This window comes from Convolutriloba macropyga, chromosome 1, assembly GCF_964194025.1.
Source record: "Convolutriloba macropyga chromosome 1, txConMacr16.3, whole genome shotgun sequence".
Lineage (NCBI taxonomy): Eukaryota > Metazoa > Xenacoelomorpha > Acoela > Convolutidae > Convolutriloba > Convolutriloba macropyga.
Window position 1 is genome coordinate 17511244 of NC_134468.1, and position 25817 is coordinate 17537060.

A 25817-nucleotide genomic window follows, 5' to 3' on the forward strand; every position below is an offset into this window, starting at 1 on the left:
GATTTTACTCTTCTCACTTCTTTGTAGATTTTCAAATAATTTAGTCAATTTAGTGAGTAATTGGAATAGGCTGAAGTCAAGTTTTACTTGGAATTGATTCCGATGTATTTGACCATGTTTTTGAACCTTATTTTCAAATTAACTTTCGCCTCCTTATTGGAGAGCCCTATAATCGCACTTAGAATGGTCAGTTGTTGACGGTCTTTTGCTCTGTTTGGGAAGAACTCCGCTTCTGATGAATGAAGTTGTCCATAGAAGCTTCTTAATGTCTTGTGAATGATTTATGTCATTTTTACTCCTTAGGGTTGGAATTTTGTTCAATACGGGATTCTTGCGTCGTTATCACAATGTTTCTATTTGCTCAAAATATTTAGAGCAATTTTCTTCCTCGAGAATAGAAACATTTTCAAAATATTTTTGCAGTAGACTTGTCTCAAAGATTATTACAGATTTGATATGGTGGCCTCAGTATGTGTGGCTAACAGGTGAAGCTGTTTTAATCGCGCTGATTGCGGTTTTCTCGGATAGGAATAGGAACTAGCGTCTACATCTTATTTTGAGTTGATATTGCGCTCATCTCGTATATAAAAATAATCGTCATGCGGGCAGTCAGTGCACTTTTAATGTTCGATCTTTCTATAATATGATTGTCTACCTTAAACGAAATCAGTCCCTTTATGATCTCGTGTTGAGTGCTTTTAAGCCGACGAATTTACGTGTGTTGTCTTGAGTTCTTACAAATACAGCCAAAAGTGCCGAAAAATAGAATTCGGTTTTTGATGTAGTTTTGTTTAATTCAATTGTTGTAGAATTTGCAGATGTAGTTTGTGGGCCGACCAGAAAGATTAGTTCCGCGGTTAATGTCTGATATTGTAAACTCGTGTAATAGCTCAATAAGCTATAATTATGCTGTAGCTAACTTTTCAAAACTTATATTCAGATTAAAAACAACTTCAGTTTCTGTGATTTTGTTTGGCTTCTCTATGAATTTTGACTGTATGGGGGTAATTTTCCGACTAATTCTGAACCCACTAAGCGTTTCACCGTGGTGCTCTGTATCGTGTATGACTGACCAGTGCCTGTATGTTACACTCTGGGAATTCAATTTTTTCAGGGCCATTAAATTTCCCATTTCTCTTTGGCATTGCTTGATAAGGATGGAGATTTTTGTTCACTCGAGAGAGTTTTTGAGATGAACGCATAGTCATTGTAGCCGATGGATAGATAGATGATATGTTTATGAATTAAGTCAAAAGTATGTTGCTCCATTATGCATTAGCGACATATGGTACATTTATCCTTTCACCAACCAATGTTAACACATTTATAAATGCACACACAAGCAGAGAGAGTCAATGCGTTGGTCTAGTTTGTCTCTTATAATTATGACTCCAATTTTTCCATTGAGCCTTCAGCCGCTTTTCATATTTCATTCTTACGCTTCTTCACTCCCTATATGGTTGGAAAGTTATGACACGCTTTGAGTTCACCAAGTCTGTTAATATTTAGTCATTAGTTCCATAATAATTATTATTACCATATATGAACTTGAGTAGCTTAGCAATTAATAGCCTGTAACTAAACAAACAAACTATTGAGGCTACTGCTTTGTTTTGAACAGCAGTCGTTGATCGATTTGGTTTAATGGTGCTCTAACGTTTAATCTTTTCGCCATCATCGTCAGTTTTATTGCGCTATTTTATAGAGTAGTGCCGTAAGCGCGCGGATGATACATATCGGCAATGGTTCTGGTTAGTTTATTTAAATAGTTCAAATTATAATCCTATCTCACTATGCCATTTGGGACTGATTTTAATGTTTTTAGGTATTGCTTTTCAATTTTATAGTTGGCAGTATTGATTAATTAGCAGCATTCGCAGCCCTCTATCATGTTTTATGATGCGAGAAGCTTTCTGCAAGATTTCGTGAGTTAAATCTACTATGAAGCAAAATATTATTTGCACAGGAATTAGCTGAACTCCATTTACTGTTCCTGTTTATTGAGCACAGATTTTATATTAAGTTTCTCTTTGCCACATAGTTATTTGAAAAATTATTCTCTTCACGTCAAATTGATGTCTGAATTTTTCAATATATTTCAGTTGAGCAAAGAATTTGATAATTTTTTACATCTGTTGGTTTCTAAAATTATACTTAACAGAAAATTAGTTCGGTTAATTTAATGTATTTTTGTTTTGAAAAATATTGAAAGTGTTTTACTCAAACTTAATTATATGGGCGATTTTTGCGTCTGGCAAAAAGGGATGATGAGATAGGTTTGATTGGATTATTTGCATGCATATATTTCAAATGCTAATGTTGATGTTTGATAATTTCTTTATTGAATTTTATCCCGTATTCTGAGCAGCAGGAGTACATGTACCAATTTTTGCTCTCTGCAAATCTTTGCTCGTTATGAGGCGTTCTTGTCAATTTTTAAGGAATTATATTAAGGACTATTTTCTTCAAGCTTTTGGAGTGTTTTTGTTTTCCTGTTTTTAAGTTGCGTTGAAATTTTTGTCTCCTTATTATAAGTTATTCATTGCGCTCGAACGAAGTTTGAACCAATTATTGTAAATTTGTTAGTATTTTATGTGCAGAATTTTTAATTGCTCTTGAACGAATTTAATAGCAGTTGTAGCAAACGTGATGGTCTTTTTTATGCAAACTTTTCGCTGGACCATTTGCGCTTTTCTTCTAGAACATTCTTTTTTTTTGGTTATTGAACATCCTTTAGCGTTTTGGTTGTAGAACATTCTTTCACTTCTGAAGTGATTTATTCACGCTTCATTTTGAGTGATTTCAATTGCTCTGATTCTGAAATGAAGTTTGTTGCTTATATATATATATATATATATATATATATATATATATATATATATATATATATATATAAATAATATAAAGTTTTTTATCGGTTGATTATTAACGCAGTTGTGGCTTAGTGGATAAGATGTCTGACTGCTATCCTGGTGGGAACCCCTATCAAGTCTCAGTCTGTAGACGCACTAACATTTCTAAGCTACACCCCTAAACTAAATTGCCCTCCGCCAGTCTTAAGGGAGCATTCCATCCGACATTATTCGGTTGTTATCAAGTTATTATAAACTAAATGAATTTTTCTAAATCACTGTTACTTATATCTTTTCAATATCTTATAATATTTTGACTTTCGGGCAAGCTGACCAGCAACCTTGAAGGTTATGGCTTTCTTGGTAGATTATTGTTGCGACCCACTTTAGTGGGGGGAGGAACTACATACTCAAATGGGTTTTTTTGTTCAGTCAATTTTTGCCGATCGATATATTCCTCGTAGAGAGCTTTGAGTGGTATCATTAGAAATCGCGTCCAGTGTAGAGTTTGGGATCAAAGTGATCTTTTTTATTTTCGCTTTTTTGAGGGAATTATAGAGGTTTAAAATTTTGAACAATAGACCGATTTCCGTTCCTTTTTCACATTTTCTGGAATTTGTCTATATTTTTGTCAGTTTTGCTAAACTATGTTGAAATTGATTATAAAAATTGTTTTTGGTTTGTTTTCTAAAGATACTAGATTTTGGATGAAATTTTTCATCTCATTCTTTGCTCCAATTTTTGCTACGTATTTCAAAAAATTGGCCTTTTTTTATCGAAAATCGCAAGAAATAAGCTTCTTTAGTCAACTTTGCTTAAATCTGCCAGAAGTGAAGACCTGAAAATTACTTACACAATTTGCTTCATTTCACGAAAGGCTTAATCTACCTCTTCGCTTTCTTTGAGAGTTTTCTGGAAGGGAAATTTTTCCTGTTTTCAGCTAATATTTCTCGTTAATTATACAAACAGCATCATTTTTCTTTGATATATGAACCTTACTGTCTAAATATCTATATATCTGTATATGAAACTAGAAACCTTTGCATGTTCCTAATGCGAAGAGTAATACCAAGACTAGTTTTGGTCTGATGGTGGATTTCCAAAATCCAAAAATAATCCAGATTGTAATCAGTTGGCTTTTTTCTTAAAAAAATATCGACCTTTTTATGTTCATTACAGAACACAACAATTCTTATCAAAACTCAGCTTTTCAGGGACAGGTTCATTTGGTTTCATGAACAACAGCCAGTTGAAGTTTTTAAACTTTTGAGTAGAAAACATTTGTCGTTTTGACTTCCAAACTAATGTATTCTCAAAATAAACATGGGATTTTAGAGCTTTTCCACTTGTGATTTTTTTTGGTCAACTTGCAGATTAGTTTTGACAAAGACAGAATGCTTCTTCATTTAAATTTAATTTTAGCTCTTGAAATGGCTTCACGCTTTAAGTAAATGTTTCTTGCTTCAAAACTACTTGTTTCACATGAAAATTATTTTCGGCATTTTCCCATTTTTCAGATTTTTTCCGGTTTTGTCACATTATCAGTTTGGATTTAAACTTGCAAATTTTTCAGGAATGGATTATCTTTTTAACGGCTTCGATGCCGTTTTCTAGAAGAATTTATTGGCATTTTCACTTTTGTATTTAATTGCATTTTTTTCTTGTAGTCGTATGCGATTCTCTGAATAATTAGAGATCTCAAGGTTTCGAACGCTTGCAATGGAAGAACATATGAGCCGATTGACTAATTTCATTTGTTAGCTGATGGTTTTCATGGCTTTCAAGATTACTTTTTCAAGAAATGTAAGATTTTTAATTTTTCTAATGTTCTTTTTGCCTATTTGTCTCATTAATCGCTGGTCACATATCACATTTTGGCGTCGAAAGGAGACAAAAATTGAGATTTGTTTTTTAGTGAAATAATTATGGTTTTTTTTGTTTCGACAACGGCTTTTCAAAAAAGAAAATTTAATTTATTTTATTTTTTATCTGTATTTGATATTCTTTTTTAAAACGTATGACCAATTCTGCTTTCTGACAATTCTCAGTGGCTTCCATGGGGAGTAAACAAACTTGTTTAGATATTTCAATTTACAGCTGATAGATTTTCAATTTCTAGATTTTATACAGCTGATAGATTTTAATAACATATTTGGGGCACATTTGAATAGTTAGTTTGTTTACTGAATTTATGTTTTTAACAATTCGAGGCCGGTTTCTTGACAAAAAATTGAATTCAATGAAGTTGTCTGAGTTTCTTTTTGTTATTGTATAAGTCATTTTCTTAATGGCTTCCGACGAAGGAATGATGGAACCTATCTAATGACCTGACTTGATAGCTGATGGTTTTTCATGATTTGAAACTATTTTTTTGAAAGTTTAAATTTTTCCTAGATTTGCGTCTTCTGTTCGTCGTCTATCTTCGTTAATTACCTTTTCCGTTAGTTACACTTCCCATATTATAATATTGGCGTGGAAAAAAGGCGCAGTTGATCTAAAGATTTCAGTGGATTGGTTATGATTAAAACGGGTTTGACACTGGTCTTTCGAATCTTTTTTGTTTGATGTTTGTCTGTATTTGACAATTTTTTTGTTAACCTACATTTTCTAATAAAATACAGGTCCCTTGGGCTTCATTTGAAAGCTTTATTGAATGTTTAATAAGTTTGTTTTATTGCTGATTTTTTAATGACTAAAAATAATTAATTTGAAAAAGTATCTTTTAACTCCATCTGTTTTTTGTCTATTTGTTCCCTGGTCACATTAGTTTCATGTCGCATATCACGTTTCTGGCATAACAAGAAAGCAAAATTGAATATATATATATAGGCTTCAAAACTCGTTTTTCGAAACAATTTTATTTGATTTTTGCTTTTGTCTGTATTTGACTTTCTTGCTTTAAACGTAGAACATATTCCAATCAAAAAATGCTCAATGGTCTTGTTTAGGGTAATAAGTTAACATATTTTTTTTAGGCATAGCTAATTATTTTCATGACCTTTGATTTATTTGTTTTCGAAAAATACAAAACGTTGTTTTTAGCCTTGCCCTTTTTCTGTCTTGTTACCTAGTCTCAGTAACGAGCGAGCACATATCACTTTTTTGCCCCACATATCACTAAAAAAACAAGAAAGCAAAATTTTTTTTTCCTAAGGAGTAGATAATGGTTTTATCGAAACCGTTTTCTCGCAAAATTGATGTTTGTTTTTTTCTGTACTGATTTTGTTTTTTGTAGTCGTTTTTGTAGTCGTATTATAAGTTATTCATTGCGCTCGAACGAAGTTTGAAGCAATTATTGTAAATTTGTTAGTATTTTATGTGCAGAATTTTTTTTATTGCTTTTAAACGAAATTTTTCTAAATCACTGTTACTTATATCTTTTCATTATCTTCTAATATTTTGACTTTCGGGCAAGCTGAACAGCAACCTTGAAGGTTATGGCTTTCTTGGTAGATTATTGTTGCTACCCTCTTTTGTGGGGGGAGCAACTACATACTCAAATGGGTTTTTTTGTTCAGTCAATTTTTGCCGATCGATATATTCCTCTTAGAGAGCTTTGAGTGCTATCATTAGAAATCGCGTCCAGTGTAGAGTTTGGGATCAAAGTGATCTTTTTTGTTTTCGCTTTTTTGAGGGAATTATAGAGGTTTAAAATTTGAACAATAGACCGATTTCCGTTCCTTTTTCACATTTTCCGGAATTTGTCTATATTTTTGTCAGTTTTGCTAAACTATGTTGAAATTGATTATAAAAAATGTTTTTGGTTTGTTTTCTAAAGATACTAGAATTTGGATGAAATTTTTCATCTCATTCTTGGCTCCAATTTTTGCTACGTATTTCAAAAAATTGGCCCTTTTTTATCGAAAATCGCAAGAAATAAGCTCCTTTAGTCAACTTTGCTTAAATCTGCCAGAAGTGAAGACCTGAAAATTACTTACACAATTTGCTTCATTTCACGAAAGGCTTAATCTACCTCATCGCTTTCTTTGAGAGTTTTCTGGAATGGAAATTTTGCCTGTTTTTAGCTATTATTTCTCGTTAATTATACAAACAGCATCATTTTTCCTTGATATATGAACTTTACTGTCTAATTATCTATATATCTATATATAAAACTAGAAACCTTTGCATGTTCCTAATGCGAAGAGTAATACCAAGACTAGTTTTGGTCTGATCGTGGATTTCCAAAATCCAAAAATAATCCAGATTGTAATCAGTTGGCTTTTTTCTTAAAAAAATATCGACCTTTTTATGTTCATTACAGAACACAACAATTCCTATCAAAACTCAGCTTTTCAGTGACAGGTTCATTTGGTTTCATGAACAACAGCCAGTTGAGGTTTTTAAACTTTTGAGTAGAAAACTTTTGTCGTTTTGACTTCCAAACTAATGTATTCTCAAAATAAACAAGGGATTTTAGAGCTTTTCCACTTTTGATTTTTGTTGGTCAACTTGCAGATTAATTTTGACAAAGACAGAATGCATCTTCATTTAAATTTAATTTTAAGCTCTCAAAATGGCTTCACGCGTTAAGTAAATGTTTCTTGCTTCAAAACTACTTGTTTCACAGAAAAATAATTTCCGGCATTTTCCCATTTTTCAGGTTTTTTCCGGTTTTGTCACATTATCAGTTTGCTGATAGGGGATGTATCACTTTTTGGAGTTCAAAAAATAGGCATAATTAAACTTACAAATTTTTCAGGAATGGATTATGATTTTAACGGCTTCGATGCCGCGTTCTAGAAGAATTTTTTGGCATTTATTTCACATTTGTATTTAATTGCTTTTTTTCTTGTAGTCGTTTGCGATTCTCTGAATAATTAGAGATCTCAAGGTTTGGAACGCTTGTAATGGAAGAAAATATGAGCCGATTTACTAATTTCATTTGTTAGCTGATGGTTTTCATGGCTTTCAAGGTTACTTTTTCAAGAAATGTAAGATTTTTATTTTTTCTACTGTTCTTTTTGCCTATTTGTCTCATTAAACGCTGGTCACATATCATATCACATTTTGGCGTCTAAAGGAGACAAAAATTGAGATTTTTTTTTTTAGTGAAATAATTATGGTTTTTTTTGGTTTCGACAACGGCTTTTCAAAAAAGAAAATTTAATTTATTTTATTTTTTATCTGTATTTGATATTCTTTTTTAAAACGTATGACCAATTCTGCTTTCTGACAATTCTCAGTGGCTTCCATGTGGAGTAAACAAACTTGTTTAGATATTTCAATTTACAGCTGATAGATTTTCAATTTCTAGATTTTATACAGCTGATAGATTTTAATAAAATATTTGGGGCACATTTGAATAGTTAGTTTGTTTACTGAATTTATGTTTTTAACAATTCGAGGCCAGTTTCTTGCCAAAAAATTGAATTCAATGACGTTGTCTGAGTTTCTTTTTTTTATTGTATAAGTCATTTTCTTAATGGCTTCCGACGAAGGAATGATAGAACCTATTTAATGACCTGACTTGATAGCTGATGGTTTTTCATGATTTGAAACAATTTTTTTAAAGAGTTTAAATATTTCCTAGCTTTGCGTCTTCTGTTCGTCGTCTATCTTCGTTAGTTACCTTTTTCCGTTAATTACACTTCCCATATCATAATATTGGCGTGGAAAAAAGGCGCAGTTGATCTAAAGATTTCAGTGGATTGGTTATGATTAAAACGGGTTTGACACCGGTCTTTGGAATCTTTTTTGTTTGATGTTTGTCTGTATTTGACAATTTTTCTCTTAATCAACGTTTTCTAATAAAATACAGGTCCCATGGGCTTCATTTGAAAGCTTTATTGAATGTTTAATAAGTTTGTTTTATTGCTGATTTTTTAATGACTAAAAATAATTAATTTGAAAAAGTATCTTTTAACTCCATCTGTTTTTTGTCTATTTGTTCCCTGGTCACATTAGTTTCATGTCGCATATCACGTTTCTGGCATAACAAGAAAGCAAAATTGAATATATATATATAGGCTTCAAAACTCGTTTTTCGAAACAATTTTATTTGATTTTTGCTTTTGTCTGTATTTGACTTTCTTGCTTTAAACGTAGAACATATTCCAATCAAAAAATGCTCAATGGTCTTGTTTAGGGTAATAAGTTAACATATTTTTTTTAGGCATAGCTAATTATTTTCATGACCTTTGATTTATTTGTTTTCGAAAAATACAAAACGTTGTTTTTAGCCTTGCCCTTTTTCTGTCTTGTTACCTAGTCTCAGTAACGAGCGAGCACATATCACTTTTTTGCCCCACATATCACTAAAAAAACAAGAAAGCAAAATTTTTTTTTCCTAAGGAGTAGATAATGGTTTTATCGAAACCGTTTTCTCGCAAAATTGATGTTTGTTTTTTTCTGTACTGATTTTGTTTTTTGTAGTCGTTTTTGTAGTCGTATTATAAGTTATTCATTGCGCTCGAACGAAGTTTGAAGCAATTATTGTAAATTTGTTAGTATTTGATGTGCAGAATTTTTTTTATTGCTTTTAAACGAAATTTTTCTAAATCACTGTTACTTATATCTTTTCATTATCTTCTAATATTTTGACTTTCGGGCAAGCTGAACAGCAACCTTGAAGGTTATGGCTTTCTTGGTAGATTATTGTTGCTACCCTCTTTTGTGGGGGGAGCAACTACATACTCAAATGGGTTTTTTTGTTCAGTCAATTTTTGCCGATCGATATATTCCTCTTAGAGAGCTTTGAGTGCTATCATTAGAAATCGCGTCCAGTGTAGAGTTTGGGATCAAAGTGATCTTTTTTATTTCCGCTTTTTTGAGGGAATTATAGAGGTTTAAAATTTTGAACAATAGACCGATTTCCGTTCCTTTTTCACATTTTCTGGAATTTGTCTATATTTTTGTCAGTTTTGCTAAACTATGTTGAAATTGATTATAAAAATTGTTTTTGGTTTGTTTTCTAAAGATACTAGATTTTGGATGAAATTTTTCATCTCATTCTTGGCTCCAATTTTTGCTACGTATTTCAAAAAATTGGCCTTTTTTTATCGAAAATCGCAAGAAATAAGCTTCTTTAGTCAACTTTGCTTAAATCTGCCAGAAGTGAAGACCTGAAAATTACTTACACAATTTGCTTCATTTCACGAAAGGCTTAATCTACATCTTCGCTTTCTTTGAGAGTTTTCTGGAATGGAAATTTTTCCTGTTTTCAGCTAATGTTTCTCGTTAATTATACAAACAGCATCATTTTTCTTTGATATATGAACCTTACTGTCAAATTATCTATATATCTATATATATATATATATATATATATATATATATATATATATAGATATATATATATAAAACTAGAAACCTTTGCATGTTCCTAATGCGAAGAGTAATACCAAGACTAGTTTTGGTCTGATCGTGGATTTCCAAAATCCAAAAATAATCCAGATTGTAATCAGTTGGCTTTTTTTCTCAAAAAAATATCGACCTTTTTATGTTTATTACAGAACACAACAGTTCTTATCAAAACTCAGCTTTTCAGTGACAGGTTCATTTGGTTTCATGAACAGCCAGTTGAAGTTTTTAAACTTTTGAGTAGAAAACTTTTGTCGTTTTGACTTCCAAACTAATGTATTCTCAAAATAAACAAGGGATTTTAGAGCTTTTCCACTTCTGATTTTTTTGGTCAACTTGCAGATTAGTTTTGACAAAGACAGAATGCATCTTCATTTAAATTTAATTTTAAGCTCTATAAATGGCTTCACGCTTTAAGTAAATATTTCTTGCTTCAAAACTACTTGTTTCACAGAAAAATCATTTTTGGGATTTTCCCATTTTTCAGGTTTTTCGGTTTTGTCACATTATCAGTTTGCTAATAGGGGTTGTATAGGGGTTTGCTAATAGGAGTTCAAAAAATAGGCATAATAAAACTTACAAATTTTTCAGGAATGGATTATGGTTTTAACGGCTTCGATGCCGTTTTCTAGAAGAATTTATTCATTTGTTAGCTGATGGTTGAATTTCATTTGTTAGCTGATGGTTTTCATGGCTTTCAAGATTATTTTTTCAAGAAATGTAAGATTTTTAATTTTTCTTCTAATGTTCTTTTTGCCTATTTGTCTCATTAAACGCTGGTCACATATCATATCACATTTTGGCGTCTAAAGGAGACAAAAATTGAGATTTTTTTTTTAGTGAAATAATTATGGTTTTTTTTGGTTTCGACAACGGCTTTTCAAAAAAGAAAATTTAATTTATTTTATTTTTTATCTGTATTTGATATTCTTTTTTAAAACGTATGACCAATTCTGCTTTCTGACAATTCTCAGTGGCTCATTTTGACTGACGACAAGTCTTAATGGCTTCCGACGAAGGAATGATGGAACCTATTTAATGACCTGACTTGATAGCTGATGGTTTTTCATGATTTGAAACTATTTTTTGAAAGTTTAAATTTTTCCTAGCTTTGCGTCTTCTGTTCGTCCCCTATCTTCGTTAATTACCTTTTCCGTTAATTACTTTTCCCATGTCATAATATTGGCGTGGAAAAAAGGCGCAGTTGATCTAAAGATTTAAGTGGATTGGTTGATTAAAACGGGTTTGATTCCGGTCTTTCGAATCTTTTTTGTTTGATGTTTGTCTGTATTTGACAATTTTTTGTTAACCTACGTTTTCTATTAAAATACAGGTCCCTTGGGCTTCATTTGAAAGGTTAATTGAATGTTCAATAAGTTTGTTCTTTTGCAGATTTTTTGATGACTAAAAATAATTGATTTGAAAAAGTATGTTTTAACTCCATCTGTTTTTTGTCTATTTGTTCCCTGGTTACATTAGTTACATGTGTTATATCACGTTTCTGGCATAACAAGAAAGCAAAATTGAATATATATAGGCTTCAAAACTCGTTTTTCGAAACAAATTTATTTGATTTTTGCTTTTGTCTGTATTTGACGTTCTTGTTTTGAACGTAGAACATATTTTAATCAAAAAAGTGCTCAATGGTCTTGTTTAGGGTAATAAGTTAACATAATTTTTTTAGGTATAACTAATTATTTTCATGTCCTTTGATTTAATTGTTTTCGAAAAATACAAAACGTTGTTTTTAGCCTTGCCCTTTTCCTGTCTTCTTACCTAGTCTCAGTAACGAGCGAGCACATCACTTTTTTGCCCCACATATCACTAAAAAAAACAAGAAAGCAAAAATTTCTTTTCCTTAAGGAATAGATAATGGATTTATCGAAACCGTTTTCTCGCAAAATTGATTTGTTTTTTGTACTGTTTTTGTTTTTTGTAGTGGTATGAAAAAAAATCTTTGACATTTCCCAATGTCTTATCTTATGGAATTATAAAGTATCGTTTTACAAACGTGGTTAATGATTTCAGTTCGTATCTAATTGTTTTCTTTAATTTGGAACCAATTGCTTTCAAAAAACATGAGTGTATTTTTTATGTTAGCCGCTGTTGTTGTTTTTAATTGCTCTTGAACGATGTTCATAGCAATTATTGTAAACGTTTTGTTTTTTTTTTTGTGCAAACTTTTCGCTTGATCATTTTGCGTTTTTCTTCTAGAACATTCTTTGACTTCTCAAGTGGATTCACGCTTTCGTTATTCATTTTTGAGTGATATTTATTGCTCTCGCTCAGAAGTAAAGCTTGTTGCTAATATAAAGTCGGCTGCAGTATAGCAAAAATAAGGGCAAAATAGCACAGTTGGCAGTATATCTAGTTATGAAATGGGAGGTCAATGGTTTGAATCTCTGTGGGGTCAAATGTTTTTCCATCCGCCTGTCGTTTGAGAGCAATTCTTCCGACATTAGTTTTGTCTGCTTGTTACGGATGCTCATTAAGGACTGGTTCCAATTCTTTTCTAGTGAAGAACAACGAATTAGTTATTTTCTTTAGTTTAGGTTTAATAAAATGGCAAGTATTAATGGCAAATCTGCTCAGCCGTCGAAAGCGGCTTTTTTTAAAAAAAAGTCAGCAGTGATTTGATAGAAATTTTCTATCCCATCTTCATGTGGTAGACAATTAAGCCGAGATGTGGATGAGCGGGGTCGGAACATTACGTGCGAACTCAAAATACCGAGCTTCCTTCTTATCATATGAGACAGGGTAATGCAGCAAAAACTATAGAAAATTCATGTGTTTTTAAAAATCATATTGAAAAATTGTTTTTCTGTCAATTTTATGATGATGGAAGCTTAGCCACTCTTTCCTTACTTCAAGTTTCCTTTGAGTGGTCTTTCATTTTTGCACTACCCTGTTAATCTTCGGTAACGAAGGGTTCCAAGTGCAGAGATACTCAAGCTGTCTTAAGCAGTCCTAATTTTTAAGGGTTAAATAAATAAAATATGGACCGTCTTCGATCGAGTGTCATTGCTTATATTTCAACCAGCTTGTCTTACACGCTTATATTTCAACACCCTATTCATAGTTTGAGCAATTTAATCTAAAATAGCTATTGCTTTGAGTTGCGGCTTTGGAGTTCATAACCACGCAGAGAATCCTTAATTCAGATTTGGACGAAATATACATGTCGGATTTAGCCCAGCTAATGTTGCGGAAAATGCATTATACGTAACAAACTTCAAACAAAGTGGTACTTTTGATTTCGTCGAATTAATTTAGGCTTGACCTTGGGTTATGCCCATAAATTTTCTAAAGCATAGTAAACCTTAGATAACGGTAGTCACAAAAATTGTGGAATTAAAATTCGGATGCTAGATAATTAAAAGCGCAGAATATGCGATTTAAACAGGCACATTATGTATTAAAATTCGCAAACTGTTTCTTTATTTAATAGTAGTAAAATGGTTTATTTTGTATAAAAACAATTGTGTGATACAAAGCAATTTGATACACCGAGCGGACATAGAAAGGCTGTAAGTCTATTTTAAGTTCTGGGAAAGAGACTTTCTCACCAACCTGTTGTCTCAAATGTGAAATTGAATATTTTACAAAATTTATTTTTCAACTGTTTTCTAAATCTACCCAAATAATTAGAAATATCTTTTTAGTTATCCGATTTGTTTCAGAATTTAATTTTTGAAATTGTCATGCAGGTCATGATGCTTTGCTCAATAATTCTGGAGCACTTGTTACGTAGGTTTACTCTAACTTTAATTTTAATTGTACTAATAATTTTCAGAAAATTCTGAGTTAATTTACGTAATGTGCTGATGAGGGGTCTGGAAATACCCCCCCCCCCCCCACACACACACACACACACACACACAAACACACAACACACGGAAAATCATCCCAGTGTGATTCTAATAGGAAACAATGCAGCTCGGTAATTTGCGTTTGCACATAATGTTCCGACCCCACTGAACCACGTCTTCGATTTAATTGTCCACCAAATGAGGACGAGTTGGAAAATTTTTGAAACGACAGCTAAATAGAGCAAATGAACAAATGAAACGACAGCTAAATAGAGGGCCGATGATAACTGCCATTAAGAGTAAGAGACAAGACAAACAACAAAATCAAATATAATTATTAAGCATTACTTACGACCAAAACTCAATGCAGCATTTCTAGCATTTCACCGGAAAAGATTTGAGACCTGTCTTTAGTGAGAAGAATTAACAAGTAGACAGGAAACGAAAAGAGCAAAGTTAGAAAATACGTTTCCACTTTGTGAAAACAATTAAATTCAGTCGTGAAAGCATTTAGCTATCAACTGAAATCATTCAATAGCATCTTGTATACGTTCATACATAACCATTGGAGCTGTCATTATCCAGAGTGTCATACGACTACAAGAAGAACAAACAGGCAAAAATCGAAAAGTGATTGCAATTTTGCGAGGAAGTGGTGTCGAAGACTATAACATGAAAATCTGTTCACTAAAAATAATGACCATAACCTCTTGCACCTTATTTCAACGCCCTTAATATGATATGCCACCTGTCAATAATATGCCATTACTATGATAATATGACAAGACATCAAAAGAACTCAAAAATTGGAAAGTCAATAAATAAATTTAAAAATTATGAAAACTTGTATCAACTCTAAAAAACCATTATTTAAATAATAAAACACCAATTAAACCAATAAAACAAATATAATTAAAATAATAAAACCTCATATTAACATTGAACATCATTTGTGTTTGGTAATTTGTTCGGCCATGAGACGGCATATGTTTATTTAAGTTCCTCTAGGACATAGGCATAGGCATGGACCACAAGGCATCTTTATCCGCATTAAATGCGCAGCTCTCTAAGTGTGAATTAGGAGGCGGTTTAGTTTATTGTTTAATGTTCCCCCGCTTTTGAACACTTGAACACAAAATTATAAGCTCCCGACGGTTAAGAGCAACGCAGATTTCTTAAATAATTTCTTTGCAAACGTTGGTGGAAAAACAGTGATCTTTTAACAGCCGCACTTGATGTTGGTCCTTTCAATCCATGTTCTCTTTCCACACAAAGCATGAGGTTGAATTCATTTACCGAAGTTTGCAAAATAAGTCGTCCTCGGGAGATGACCTAATAAGTAACAATATTGTAAAAGCCACAATATCCACCACCTTAAGTGGCATTTCAAAAAATAACGAATTCTCTCAAGCTGTCAATTTGGTTTGGCGACAACCATAGCACTATTGATGCACTCGTTGAACACACAGAACAATGCGTTTTTCTGGAAAAAACTATCAATTATTATTATTATTATTATATATAATAATATATGTTATTACTCTATCAATTCGTTCTTTTTGGGCTTGAAGAAATCTTTCGATACTATAGTTCATCAACTACTCCAGAGAAAACTTGGAAGATATGGTGTCCGGGGAAATGCTTTATGTGGTTTGAATCTTTTCAAAGAGTGTTCAAACCATGTGCCATCTGATTGGGAATTATCTCACTGCGGGGCAACACAAGGCTCAATTCTGGGTCCTCTACGATTTCTAATTTATATTAACGATCTGCCTCACACCTCACAATTGTACTCTTAATGTCCTGCTGTTTGCTGATGACACTAATTTTACATCCATATGAAACAGCCGTGCTTAAATCAGTCTCGAACTTGCGAAGATATGTAACTGGTTGAAATCACAATAAACTGGTACTTAATCTTGAAGAGACTATGTTAATGAAAATGCAGGTTGCTGGTTCCAAAATAGATGCAAGTGAATATCTGTTTGATGCTCAAGTTGACCAAACTCGCCCTTTGTGCAATTATTTTGGTGTTAGAATAGATGCAAAACTTTTATTTATCAGCCATTTTGAGCATGTCACAAAAAAATGTGGAACTGTTTTAAAAGCGAGACAGTTTTCGTCTAGATCACAACTTAAAATATATTCTTCGAGTAACGTAATTCCCATTGTTCAATATGGTGTTCTTAAATTTGGTTGCCGTAGCTACTCTTCTTTACTACCATTGTTTATGCTGCAGAAAAAAATGTTAAAGTTTATATTCTTCCGACGAAAATCAAGCAGTTGAAGTTATTTGTTTCTTAAACATGGTACAGTGTACGAGCTACCCAAAATGGTTCTTAAATCTGTTTGCACTTTTCATTTTGAGGATTATTGTAATGAATTGTTTAAATTTAATGCAAAGTGGAGGAATACGAGGCTATCTGAGCTAAAATTACTTGATATACGTTGCTGCAAGAAGAAAGTTGAGACATTTTCTATCAAATATCTTGCTGCTAAATTGTATAATATGCGTATGGAATTTAATTTTCTACCTGAAACCTGAAAACATCGGAAAAAAACATGTGTTGAATAAAAAATATATACCATAAGTTTAAGGATTCTTATCTTATTAATAACCAAGAGCTAGTGAATTATATATTTGATTTGTAGTAAAATTGAAAACGTTGAAATGTTTCTGAGTTGAATATTGGTATTGCTGCATTAGAGAATTACCACAGCAGGTATTACGCGCAAGTTCACTTGTGACATTGTAAATATATCTAATATTTGTATATATTCAATCATGTCCTAGCTATAAATTCTTTTTGTGGGTTACTTTTCCTTGGGTGTTATCTAAGATTGGGTGGCGTTTCGTTTTTGGAATTGGAGGTGTTTTTTGGTCTGCAATATTTTTCTTTGAACGTTTTTGGATTTTTGTTCTGGAAGATTTACTAGTGACACCCAAATGAATTTTTCACGTTGCAAAGTAAAGGCGGTTGTGATCGAGCTTAATGGCACTCTTTACACCCCCACTAAATTAAACTGCCTGCCTGTCGTTCTAATGCAATTCGTTCGACGTTATTCGGTTTAATTTATCTATGTTATTCTGCGTTTTTAACTGAAATCCACGATATCTGAGCGCATGCATTTTTAGATTTTGTCTTTAATTTGAAGCTACTTTAGTTAATATATTTTTTCCTGAAAATTTTTTTAAATATAATGTAATGTTTTGATATAATATAATGTTTTGAACTAGTAATGAAAATGCTGAACTTATTAATTATGTAATATTAAAACTTGCGAAAATAACAAGGGTAAAAGATGAAAGATTTTTGGCAGAAATTGGACCTTGTTTGTTCCACTAATAAATGCGTCCATTTATTTTCGGATTATCAGCTTATGTCAAAAGGGAGCAGATTAGTTACGCGCAAATTTTAGCCGAGTTACAGATTGTTAGTAAAATCGAGTGTTCTTGATTCCGTAGCTTGAACCTCAGATTAACAAGACGTTGTGATTGACTCATTTGTTGCATAAAGGTCAAAACTGCGTCATATGTGTTTGGATTACAAGCAACTCTCGGAATGCAACTGTCTTTTTGGCTAAAAAATTTTGGCTAAAAAACATTGTTTGTCAATAAAATGAATGAATTGAGAAATGGCACTTTTGTGGTCGATACTTGTGCCTTTCCCTGCAAACCTTTCCAACGTACAATTACAGATTTGGTCAATATTGAACCTGGCAATTTGATAGAACTTCGTTGTCATGGTTTCAGTTTTGTACAATCGGAGTTCAAAGATTCTTTCCCTCTCTAAGCTGACTATTGACTTATTTTCAAACGTTGGGCATTAATATTTAGAGTATTCAGTGTTTCTAATGTTCAGTGTTTAGTAACCTCTGGTAATGTTCAAAGTGAAACGGTCTTTGTGATTAGTTTTGATATGACAACAGTCTATTCTCACTACCCAAAATACTAACCCCCCCCCCCCCCCCCCCCAACTTCACCCAAATTTACCCCCGCCCCTGACATACCACCTGCAACCTTCATGTCCCACACCTCCCTATCACCCCCGCCCCACTAGCAACCCACAGCCCCCATTCATCTACACCCATACCACACTACACGCGCTGACAACTAAGAACCCTCGATTTCTCCGCGGCCAAATTTTTATATGGGGTCGCATCATACAAATCCAAAAAATAATGGGGCTGATGCACAATTAATTTTTGAGGGTTTACCATACACAAAAATTTGTTTTTTTTTAAGAGCAGGAGTGTCTGTTTACAATCATAATTTTAAAATATGTTCTCATTACGCTGCGGTGCCAATTTTTTGTTTCTTTTATTTTGGGAGCGCATCATATACGGAAATTGATCTAATTTCCCATTTTTAATCTGCTGGTTTATAGGAAAGACCACTTGTGGGTTCGCTTGCTGTTAGTTGCTCTCGAGCGAAAATTGAAGTAATTACTGTAAACGTGTTTCTTTTTCATGCAAAATTTTCGCTGGACCGTTTTTGTGCTTTTGTTCTAGAACATTCTTCGACTTCTTGATTGACTTTTCGCGCTTGAGTGATATAAGTCGCTCTCATTCTGAAATAAAGTTTGATCCTATTTTAAGCGCGATTATGAGTGAAAGAAAAACAAAGCCATTGTAGCCTAGTGGTAAAGATGTCAGACTGACAGTCTGGAGGTCAGGTAATTGAAACCCGGTTGAGACAATGATTCGCTAGTCAAACTAGAAATTATTGTGCAAATGTTGTCTAAGCTCTCAAATAAAAGAGGGAACGAGCTGAGCTGGAAATTGAACTACAATTTTTGAATCCCTTTTCGCCAGAAATTTATTTTTGATATAATATTTTGATAATTATCGAACTTATCATCCTGAGTACGATGCAACCAGGTTCCACAGATGCTCGCACTCAATGGTTATACTTCCAAGATAATTGAATTTTTTTGGTCAAGATGAATACCTGTTTTTCTTTTTTGCAATGTAAATATATTAACACCAGAATTAGGAATTTGTAAATGTTCTGATTTTGCAATTATTAAATGAAATATTAGGACAAAAGGAACAAATTTGCGTATAAAATTGTTTAAGCAACTTCATGAAAACAGTTTGCCTATCATGTTAATTATCTTTAGTACTGGTCGATGTTTTCTGTTAGAAATGGTAACTCAAAATTTGCTATTGACTTTTAGGCATTTTCTACTCTACTGACATTGAGTGCTCGGCTTTAAAAAAACCTGATACAGTTTTCAAGAGTTTGAGTTCTTCTATTTTGGTGAAATTTATTTTTGGCAGTCGTCAGGGAGCCGCATATATGCAAAATAACTGTCCCGTTTAAAAGTATCCTGTAAATAAAAATGCATCAGGACGATAGAAAAAATTAGTTAAAGAGAGAAACATGAGTGCATACTGTAGCGTGTTTACTGTTTTAGTGACTAGCAGAAAATTGTTTGGCCTCTGCAAGACATGCGATTTTTTTTCACCTGAACCGTCTTTTGGTTTGATATGCCGAGATATATTTTTTGACATAATTTTCGCAGAGTTTGTTTTCAGCACACTTTTTTCCGACGATATAAACTTGGGAAAAAGATGCTTGAAAGAGTCCATACTAAATTTGCGCGACGGCGTGTTATACTATGATATTCTGGAATCGTCTAGGGCTTATCATGCACGTTATCATTATGGTCCGCCCGTGATCATATGTTTTTGGTATTGTTCTCGAGATATGGCACAATTCTTTGTTGTTTCCATTTTTTCTGGTAATGCTTTCATGCAAGATTGTCTTTATCACGCTTGACTAATTGATTTTTGCTTGATCGAATTTGCTCTTTCTCGTGCACAATTTAAGCAGCTGAAATCAAGTGCGGTAGTTTACTACAGACAGTCGAATGAAAAGCGCGCAGAAGTTGGTTTCATTTTTTTCACTTTTTAGTCTTACCAGTGGCCTGTATGAGCTCTAATAGCATCATTTGATGCCCCTTAGTAAACCTACTGTCCTGCTACACCTACGCACACCCCGGTCGAATCGGCACAATACAATTGAACGCCCGTATAACAGCTTGTTAGTTTCCTTCGGCTCATTTTTTAAACCTCAAATCACTTTGACTGGAAACATCACTTTGACAAGTCTTTTGACCTATTTGACGTTCTCCCCAAATAAAATAATTAACTGAACATTACTTATTTTGACTAATAGATATGTATTTTCAATATGCATTCTTATTATATTGGCTATTATATTTTTGCTAGAGTCCCTCTTGATTAGACTGTATCATTTTGTTAGCGCATTTGTTGCTACAAAGCAGGTCTTCGATCTCCACAGATAATTTTGAAATTCCCTATTTGGCTGGACATTATTATGAGAATAACATTTATCTTGCTTGCTGAGGCATTTTGGCTTTGATAATTGTTTCCACGCTCAATTTTACTGTTGCTCAATTAATCATTTTAGGTTGGTTATGTAAAGATTAGTTATGATTAGTTATGTCAACTAAACTTCTTCTTGCCTTTCAGATGGGCGATAGTCGTATGGGTGGGGGCGGCGGTGGTCCCGCAGTTATGGCTGGTGGAGGAGCAGGCGACCAGAACTTCGACTACATGTTCAAGCTTCTCATTATAGGCAACTCATCAGTAGGAAAGACTAGCTTCCTATTTAGGTAATTACCATAAAATCTTTTGTTGTCTTCTTTCAGAAGCATACCAGGATTCTGGCTCGTACATTTGCAGTATATGCAGTATTTGGTCTGTTAATGGCTTAATTGGCCTGATAAAGGGTTGGATTAATCCTTGCAATGAATGCGTGCTACTATAGAGGTGTAACAAATTATAATGAATGGTCATATCAAAAAGAAAAATTTCATATACAGCGAATATCTGGGTGATCTGAAACGGGAGGTTCCGAGATTTGGAGGCACTTTTTTTAAGTGTGAAGCTGACCATTTTTTTACATTGACGATGTAAGGTCTCGTTCTAATTGTTTTGTGCTTTGTTATCAGATACGCAGACGATTCTTTCACCTCCGCTTTCGTGTCTACTGTCGGCATTGACTTCAAAGTGAAGACAGTAGTTAGAAACGACAAACGAGTCAAACTGCAAATTTGGGTTAGACTCAATTCAAATATGAATTCATTAAAGAGAAAAGGGATCTGAGAGATTTTTGAGATCTTGAACGATCGGAGTTTAACTGGCAAGGAACCAGTATCTTTATCTTTAATTATCGTTAGATCAATTCTTAAATAGTTCACATTAAATTGCGAAGGAAGTTGGTGATAATAAGTGATAGAAATCTGATTACACTGTTCTCGGTCGACATAATTGTCAGAAGCTTGTTGCACCGTTTAATGGAAGAAGACGACCCTATGAAAAGACAATTAACGCTTTTGAGATGGCAGCTTTGGTTTTTCTTGAAATGATGACGTATTTGTAGGACACTGCCGGACAGGAGCGCTACCGTACAATCACGACCGCTTATTACAGAGGTGCTATGGGCTTTATCCTCATGTATGACGTCACTAATGACGATTCATTCGTAGCTGTGCAAGACTGGTCCACTCAGATCAAAACATACTCCTGGGACAACGCTCAGGTATCCACGTGATTGGTCCCTATTTTTATTTCTATAGTGAACTTGATGAAGGTGATGCAGTGTTATATTGAACATGACTAATGTAATTGAGAAATTTGTGCTCGTGAGTAGCTTTTGAATGAAATATTTGGATTTTTGATACGGTACATTGTCGCTCGCTAGATAGTTCATCTGGTAATTTCGGTAACCAAAATCAGCAAGTAGGCCTGTTGATGTGCATTAGGAAATTGAGATCAGAAGGCAATTTTTTGAGACGAAATATTGATTATTGACATTTCGGACCTGAACAACTAAATTAGGCAGTAGTTTGAAATAAGTCAAATTTTTATGGATTAAATAAAGCAGAAAACTGCAAGAAAAACATTTTATTAATAGAGAATTAAAAGTTTCACAAACAAAATTTCTTATATTGATATGGAAATGTTTTTCCAGCTTTTAAAAGAAGGTCGACTGGTGAGAATGATTTAAACGTTTTTGTCGGAGACTTATCCAATAGCTTTTCATGGAGAAACGGGAAAATGAAAGCATGAAATGCAATAGCTTTAAAAAAAGATGAAAAGAGAATAAACTTGGGCGTAAAAGTTCTAATTTATTTTTTAAAATTCCACTTTAGAACTTTCTTCCTGGAGCAAAAGCTTCATTGCTTATATCTGACCTCCCGCAGTAATATTCAATAGTGGCCGTTGATGTTCTTTCATTAAAAACTGTTTAAATGTTTGATAAGTTCAAGTGTATGGACAATAAATATTAATTCAATTAGGTTTAGATAATCATATAAGTTTGTTTTTGGCCAGTAAAAACTTTTTAATTGCTTTCGAAGGAAGCAATTATTGTAAACGTGTATGTATCTTTTTAATGCAAAGTTTTTGCTTGACCGTTTTCTTCTAAAATATTCTTTTTATTTCACAGCTCGAGTGACCTTTTCAAGTTTGATTTTTTGATGTTTTAGTGATTTGAGTTTCGTGCATTCGGAAAAAAAGTCTGTTGTTGAAATAAAGCTGACTCAGAGCATTTACGTACATGGCCTGAACAGCGTAGTTGTTAATGTACCCCAATTATCCGAGAGGTCGGGGGTTCGAACCCCTCCCTTGTTAGAAGTTTCTACACCATAGAAGTTTCTCTAGCCTATCCACCCTTCTAAATTGTTTCCTCGACAGTCGTATTCGTCCGACGTTTAGTCGGTTTGTTTTGGAGTGAAAACTCGTGTGATGAGAGTTGCAAGTAACTGATTTTTAGCAGAATTTTCCTTGGGCCAGCATTAAATAAATGTTACGACATTGATGTGAATTTAGTACTGATTTTCTGTAGCTTTTTCCTATGAGCACTTATATGGTCTAAAAGCAAGTTATTAAACAAAACATGAAACCAAAAAATGAAATTATAAATCTTAACAGCCTATTTATTTGAATGTAATAGTGTTGATTGTTGGAAAGAAAATGGTTTAGTTTGAAGCAGAAACGTTGAAGTAATGCTCACAACAAATGTTTATTTTTAGTGCAGTTTTTCATACGTTTTTTTGCAATTTTAGGCTGTCAAATTTGTCACGTATCCATGAGTCACTTCGACAATCATCTGATATATGGTGTTTTTGGGATTAAAAAATTATATCTTGTCTTTCCATTTTTGTGTTTCAAACAATGCTACTATATTTGAGCTCATCAAATTTTTCTTCATGGCTTTTAATGAATACAGTAATATGGCAATGAATTATTTTAGTTTTGTTCTGCAAGAACTTTCAAAGTAAAAAAATATTTAAACAAAATTATTTAAATAATTTTTACTTTGAAACCTCTTTCAGAACAAAACTAAAATAATTCGTTGCCATATTACTGTTCTCATTAAAAGCCATGCAGATAAATTTGTATTTTGTGTGCAATAAGTTTCTATGGTCTCTTTTCGTTGTCAAGTTAAGTTTTGTTTTTTTTCTCGTCGCGAATGTGGTGGATATTGTAGGTTATCATTTATTTTAATTTCGTGCTGAAAATCTGCTGTAGTTGTTTCATTTGGAGAATCCCGAATATTTGGAATTAGTAAATGTCTTACAGAAACGCGATTTTTTTGCGGTTCGATTTAAAAATTATTTTGCTTGCATCAAAAAATCCAGGGATAAAACAAAAGTTTTGGCTCTAAAGAGATGTTTGAAGTTCGTGTTAGGTAATTTTGCATTTTTTTTCAAGGTTTGGCATTAGGTTTTAAAGATTTCTTCTATAATTAAGTTGCTGACATGTGTCGTTAATTCAGATACTAACTCATTTACGACGCAAAGTTAAATACTTCATTGATTAATGTTTTGCCTCGAAAGTTAATATTGTTGGCTGTATCACTGCAGGCCTGAATTGACTTTCAAGGATAAATGGTTTTTAGTTACCTCTTAATTGAATGATTATTGTCAATTTGCTTACCTGCTAATATTTTTCCAAAAGTAGGTACATGCAAAAAAAACAATTAAGGAAATCCATTCTGAATCGCTCTTCCCACGTTTTAAGATTACAAAATGGATTTGAGTTGCTACTCAGTTGCTGTAAATATGTTCGATAGATGCCTCATAAAATGCCAATTCAAAGCTCGAGATGGTCTGTAATGATGGGGTGAAAATTTAAGCTTTAATCTGCAAATGAAAGGGGTCAAACATTGTCTGCAAACGAACAATACTTGTCTGATTTTATGATCGGGTTATTAAGTTAAGGGTTCATTATTGACAGGAATTTAATTCTTCTATTAATGGAGCTTAAACTGTATTGTTTATCGTCTGTGCCATCTATGTGCCTGCTTTGGAACGCGTTGTGAACCAACCCAATAACGTTGCAGGTGATTCTAGTGGGTAACAAGTGCGACATGGAGCAGGAGCGGGTAGTGAAGACCAACAGAGGCAGAGATCTCGCTGACCAGCTCAACATTGAGTTCTTTGAGACTAGCGCCAAAGTGAGCAATGTTATATCATAGATAAACAATTGCATTCATCATAAGTACCCTCACTCGGATGGCTTTTTGGGGCGTAGTAACTTTTTTTGACTCCATAAACATTTCAATTGAATTTGATTTTGAACGCGGGCAAGGAATCAAATGTAAATAAATTTGGCTGTATAGCCAACTTGGAACAGCCATGTCACCAAATTGTTGAATATAAAAGTGCGCAGATCTTTTTTTGTCTGAGTCTTCTTCCATTTTTGTCTGCGTTTTTGGTCTGAATGTTTTCTGAAATGTAATCTGTGGTTGTACTAAAGGAGAACATCAACGTGAAGGAGGTGTTCGACCGACTAGTTGACATCATCTGCGAGAGGATGGCCGAGTCTCTGGAGGCAGCGGGTGACCCCAGTGGGGGCAAACAGGGTGGAACCCGACTCAGCGACCACCCCCCAGGTCACTCTAACTGTGGCTGCTAGCAGGAACCCCTCGTCCCTAGTGTGGTCGGCTCATGCAGTTCTCTGCTGCAAGAAAGTACCCGATAACTGTAGAGGCGCTCACGAGTCGCAACCCTTATGGACAATATATCGCTGGATATCTGTTTTTGTCAACAAACAACCCCACCACAATAACTGGTCACAAAGTCTAAAATTGTCATCTTCTCTACATTCCGAACAAATCTCATTCCGTTTAATGTCTTTTAAATTATGTATACGTTTCAACTTCCATGTTTAGTATTACTGTGAGGCGGATGTTTGGCCGCAGCTAGATTAGAACTGAACAGCAACCAAGGAGCGAATTACTGATTGATTGATTGAATGAATGAATGAATGTAAGAATCAAATGCAGTTTTGTCAATGGTGGTGCGGTACAATTTGCGTCCCATGAGAGCAATGTTCAATTAATTACTTAGGTTGTGGCTAAATATTGTTAATTGAAAATGAATGCATGGATGTGATTTTACTGCATACAATTTAATATATCTAGAAAATTATCTAGCAAATTATCTCTTATTGACGAATATTTAAATTTGTAGAAATTTTATTCTTTTGCTGATTTCCAATTTTTCAATCTGAAAGTTAATTAAATTTCTAGCCTATTTCTTTTCCCTAATAGAGTTTGAGTTGCATATCTATGAACTACTAAAATTTGTTCTGAAGTCTGTAAATCATATGCATTCTGAGGAATATCTTAATCGTATTCTTCAGTTCAAAAGCTGCTGCCATTCAACTAGACGCGCAGATTTTGTGTTACTGAAAATTCGATTATGCACAAAACTAAAATGAAGCGGAATTCAATTTGTAATTGAGCTTCCAAATTGTTTAATTAGTTGAATATAACTTAAAAGGACTCATATACAAGAACATGGCGATCTGG

At 33.4% G+C, this 25817-nt stretch overlaps 1 protein-coding gene across 2 annotated transcripts; it reads left to right on the top strand.

Moving 5' to 3' along the window:
- Window positions 1-1351: 1351 nt before the first annotated feature.
- LOC142335866 (ras-related protein Rab-3-like) lies at window positions 1352-25539 on the top strand. 2 transcript variants are annotated; one of them, XM_075384211.1, is made up of 6 exons: window positions 1352-1751; window positions 20465-20607; window positions 20947-21052; window positions 21378-21536; window positions 24345-24458; window positions 24761-25539. In XM_075384211.1, the coding sequence occupies exons 1-6, from the start codon at window positions 1743-1745 to the stop codon at window positions 24917-24919; spliced, it is 690 nt and encodes a 229-aa protein (XP_075240326.1). In that variant the 5' UTR covers window positions 1352-1742; the 3' UTR covers window positions 24920-25539. The 2 variants fall into 2 exon arrangements, with proteins under 2 accessions (XP_075240326.1, XP_075240317.1); XM_075384202.1 differs by lacking the exon at window positions 1352-1751 and adding an exon at window positions 1875-1925.
- Window positions 25540-25817: the final 278 nt, after the last annotated feature.

Coding starts and splice junctions, on each gene's coding strand:
- LOC142335866 (XM_075384202.1), top strand. CDS start 1,890: ATGTTTTATGATGCGAGAAGCTTTCTGCAAGATTTC. Junction 1,926..20,464: donor GAAGCTTTCTGCAAGATTTC/GTGAGTTAAATC, acceptor CTTGCCTTTCAG/ATGGGCGATAGTCGTATGGG. Junction 20,608..20,946: donor AAGACTAGCTTCCTATTTAG/GTAATTACCATA, acceptor CTTTGTTATCAG/ATACGCAGACGATTCTTTCA.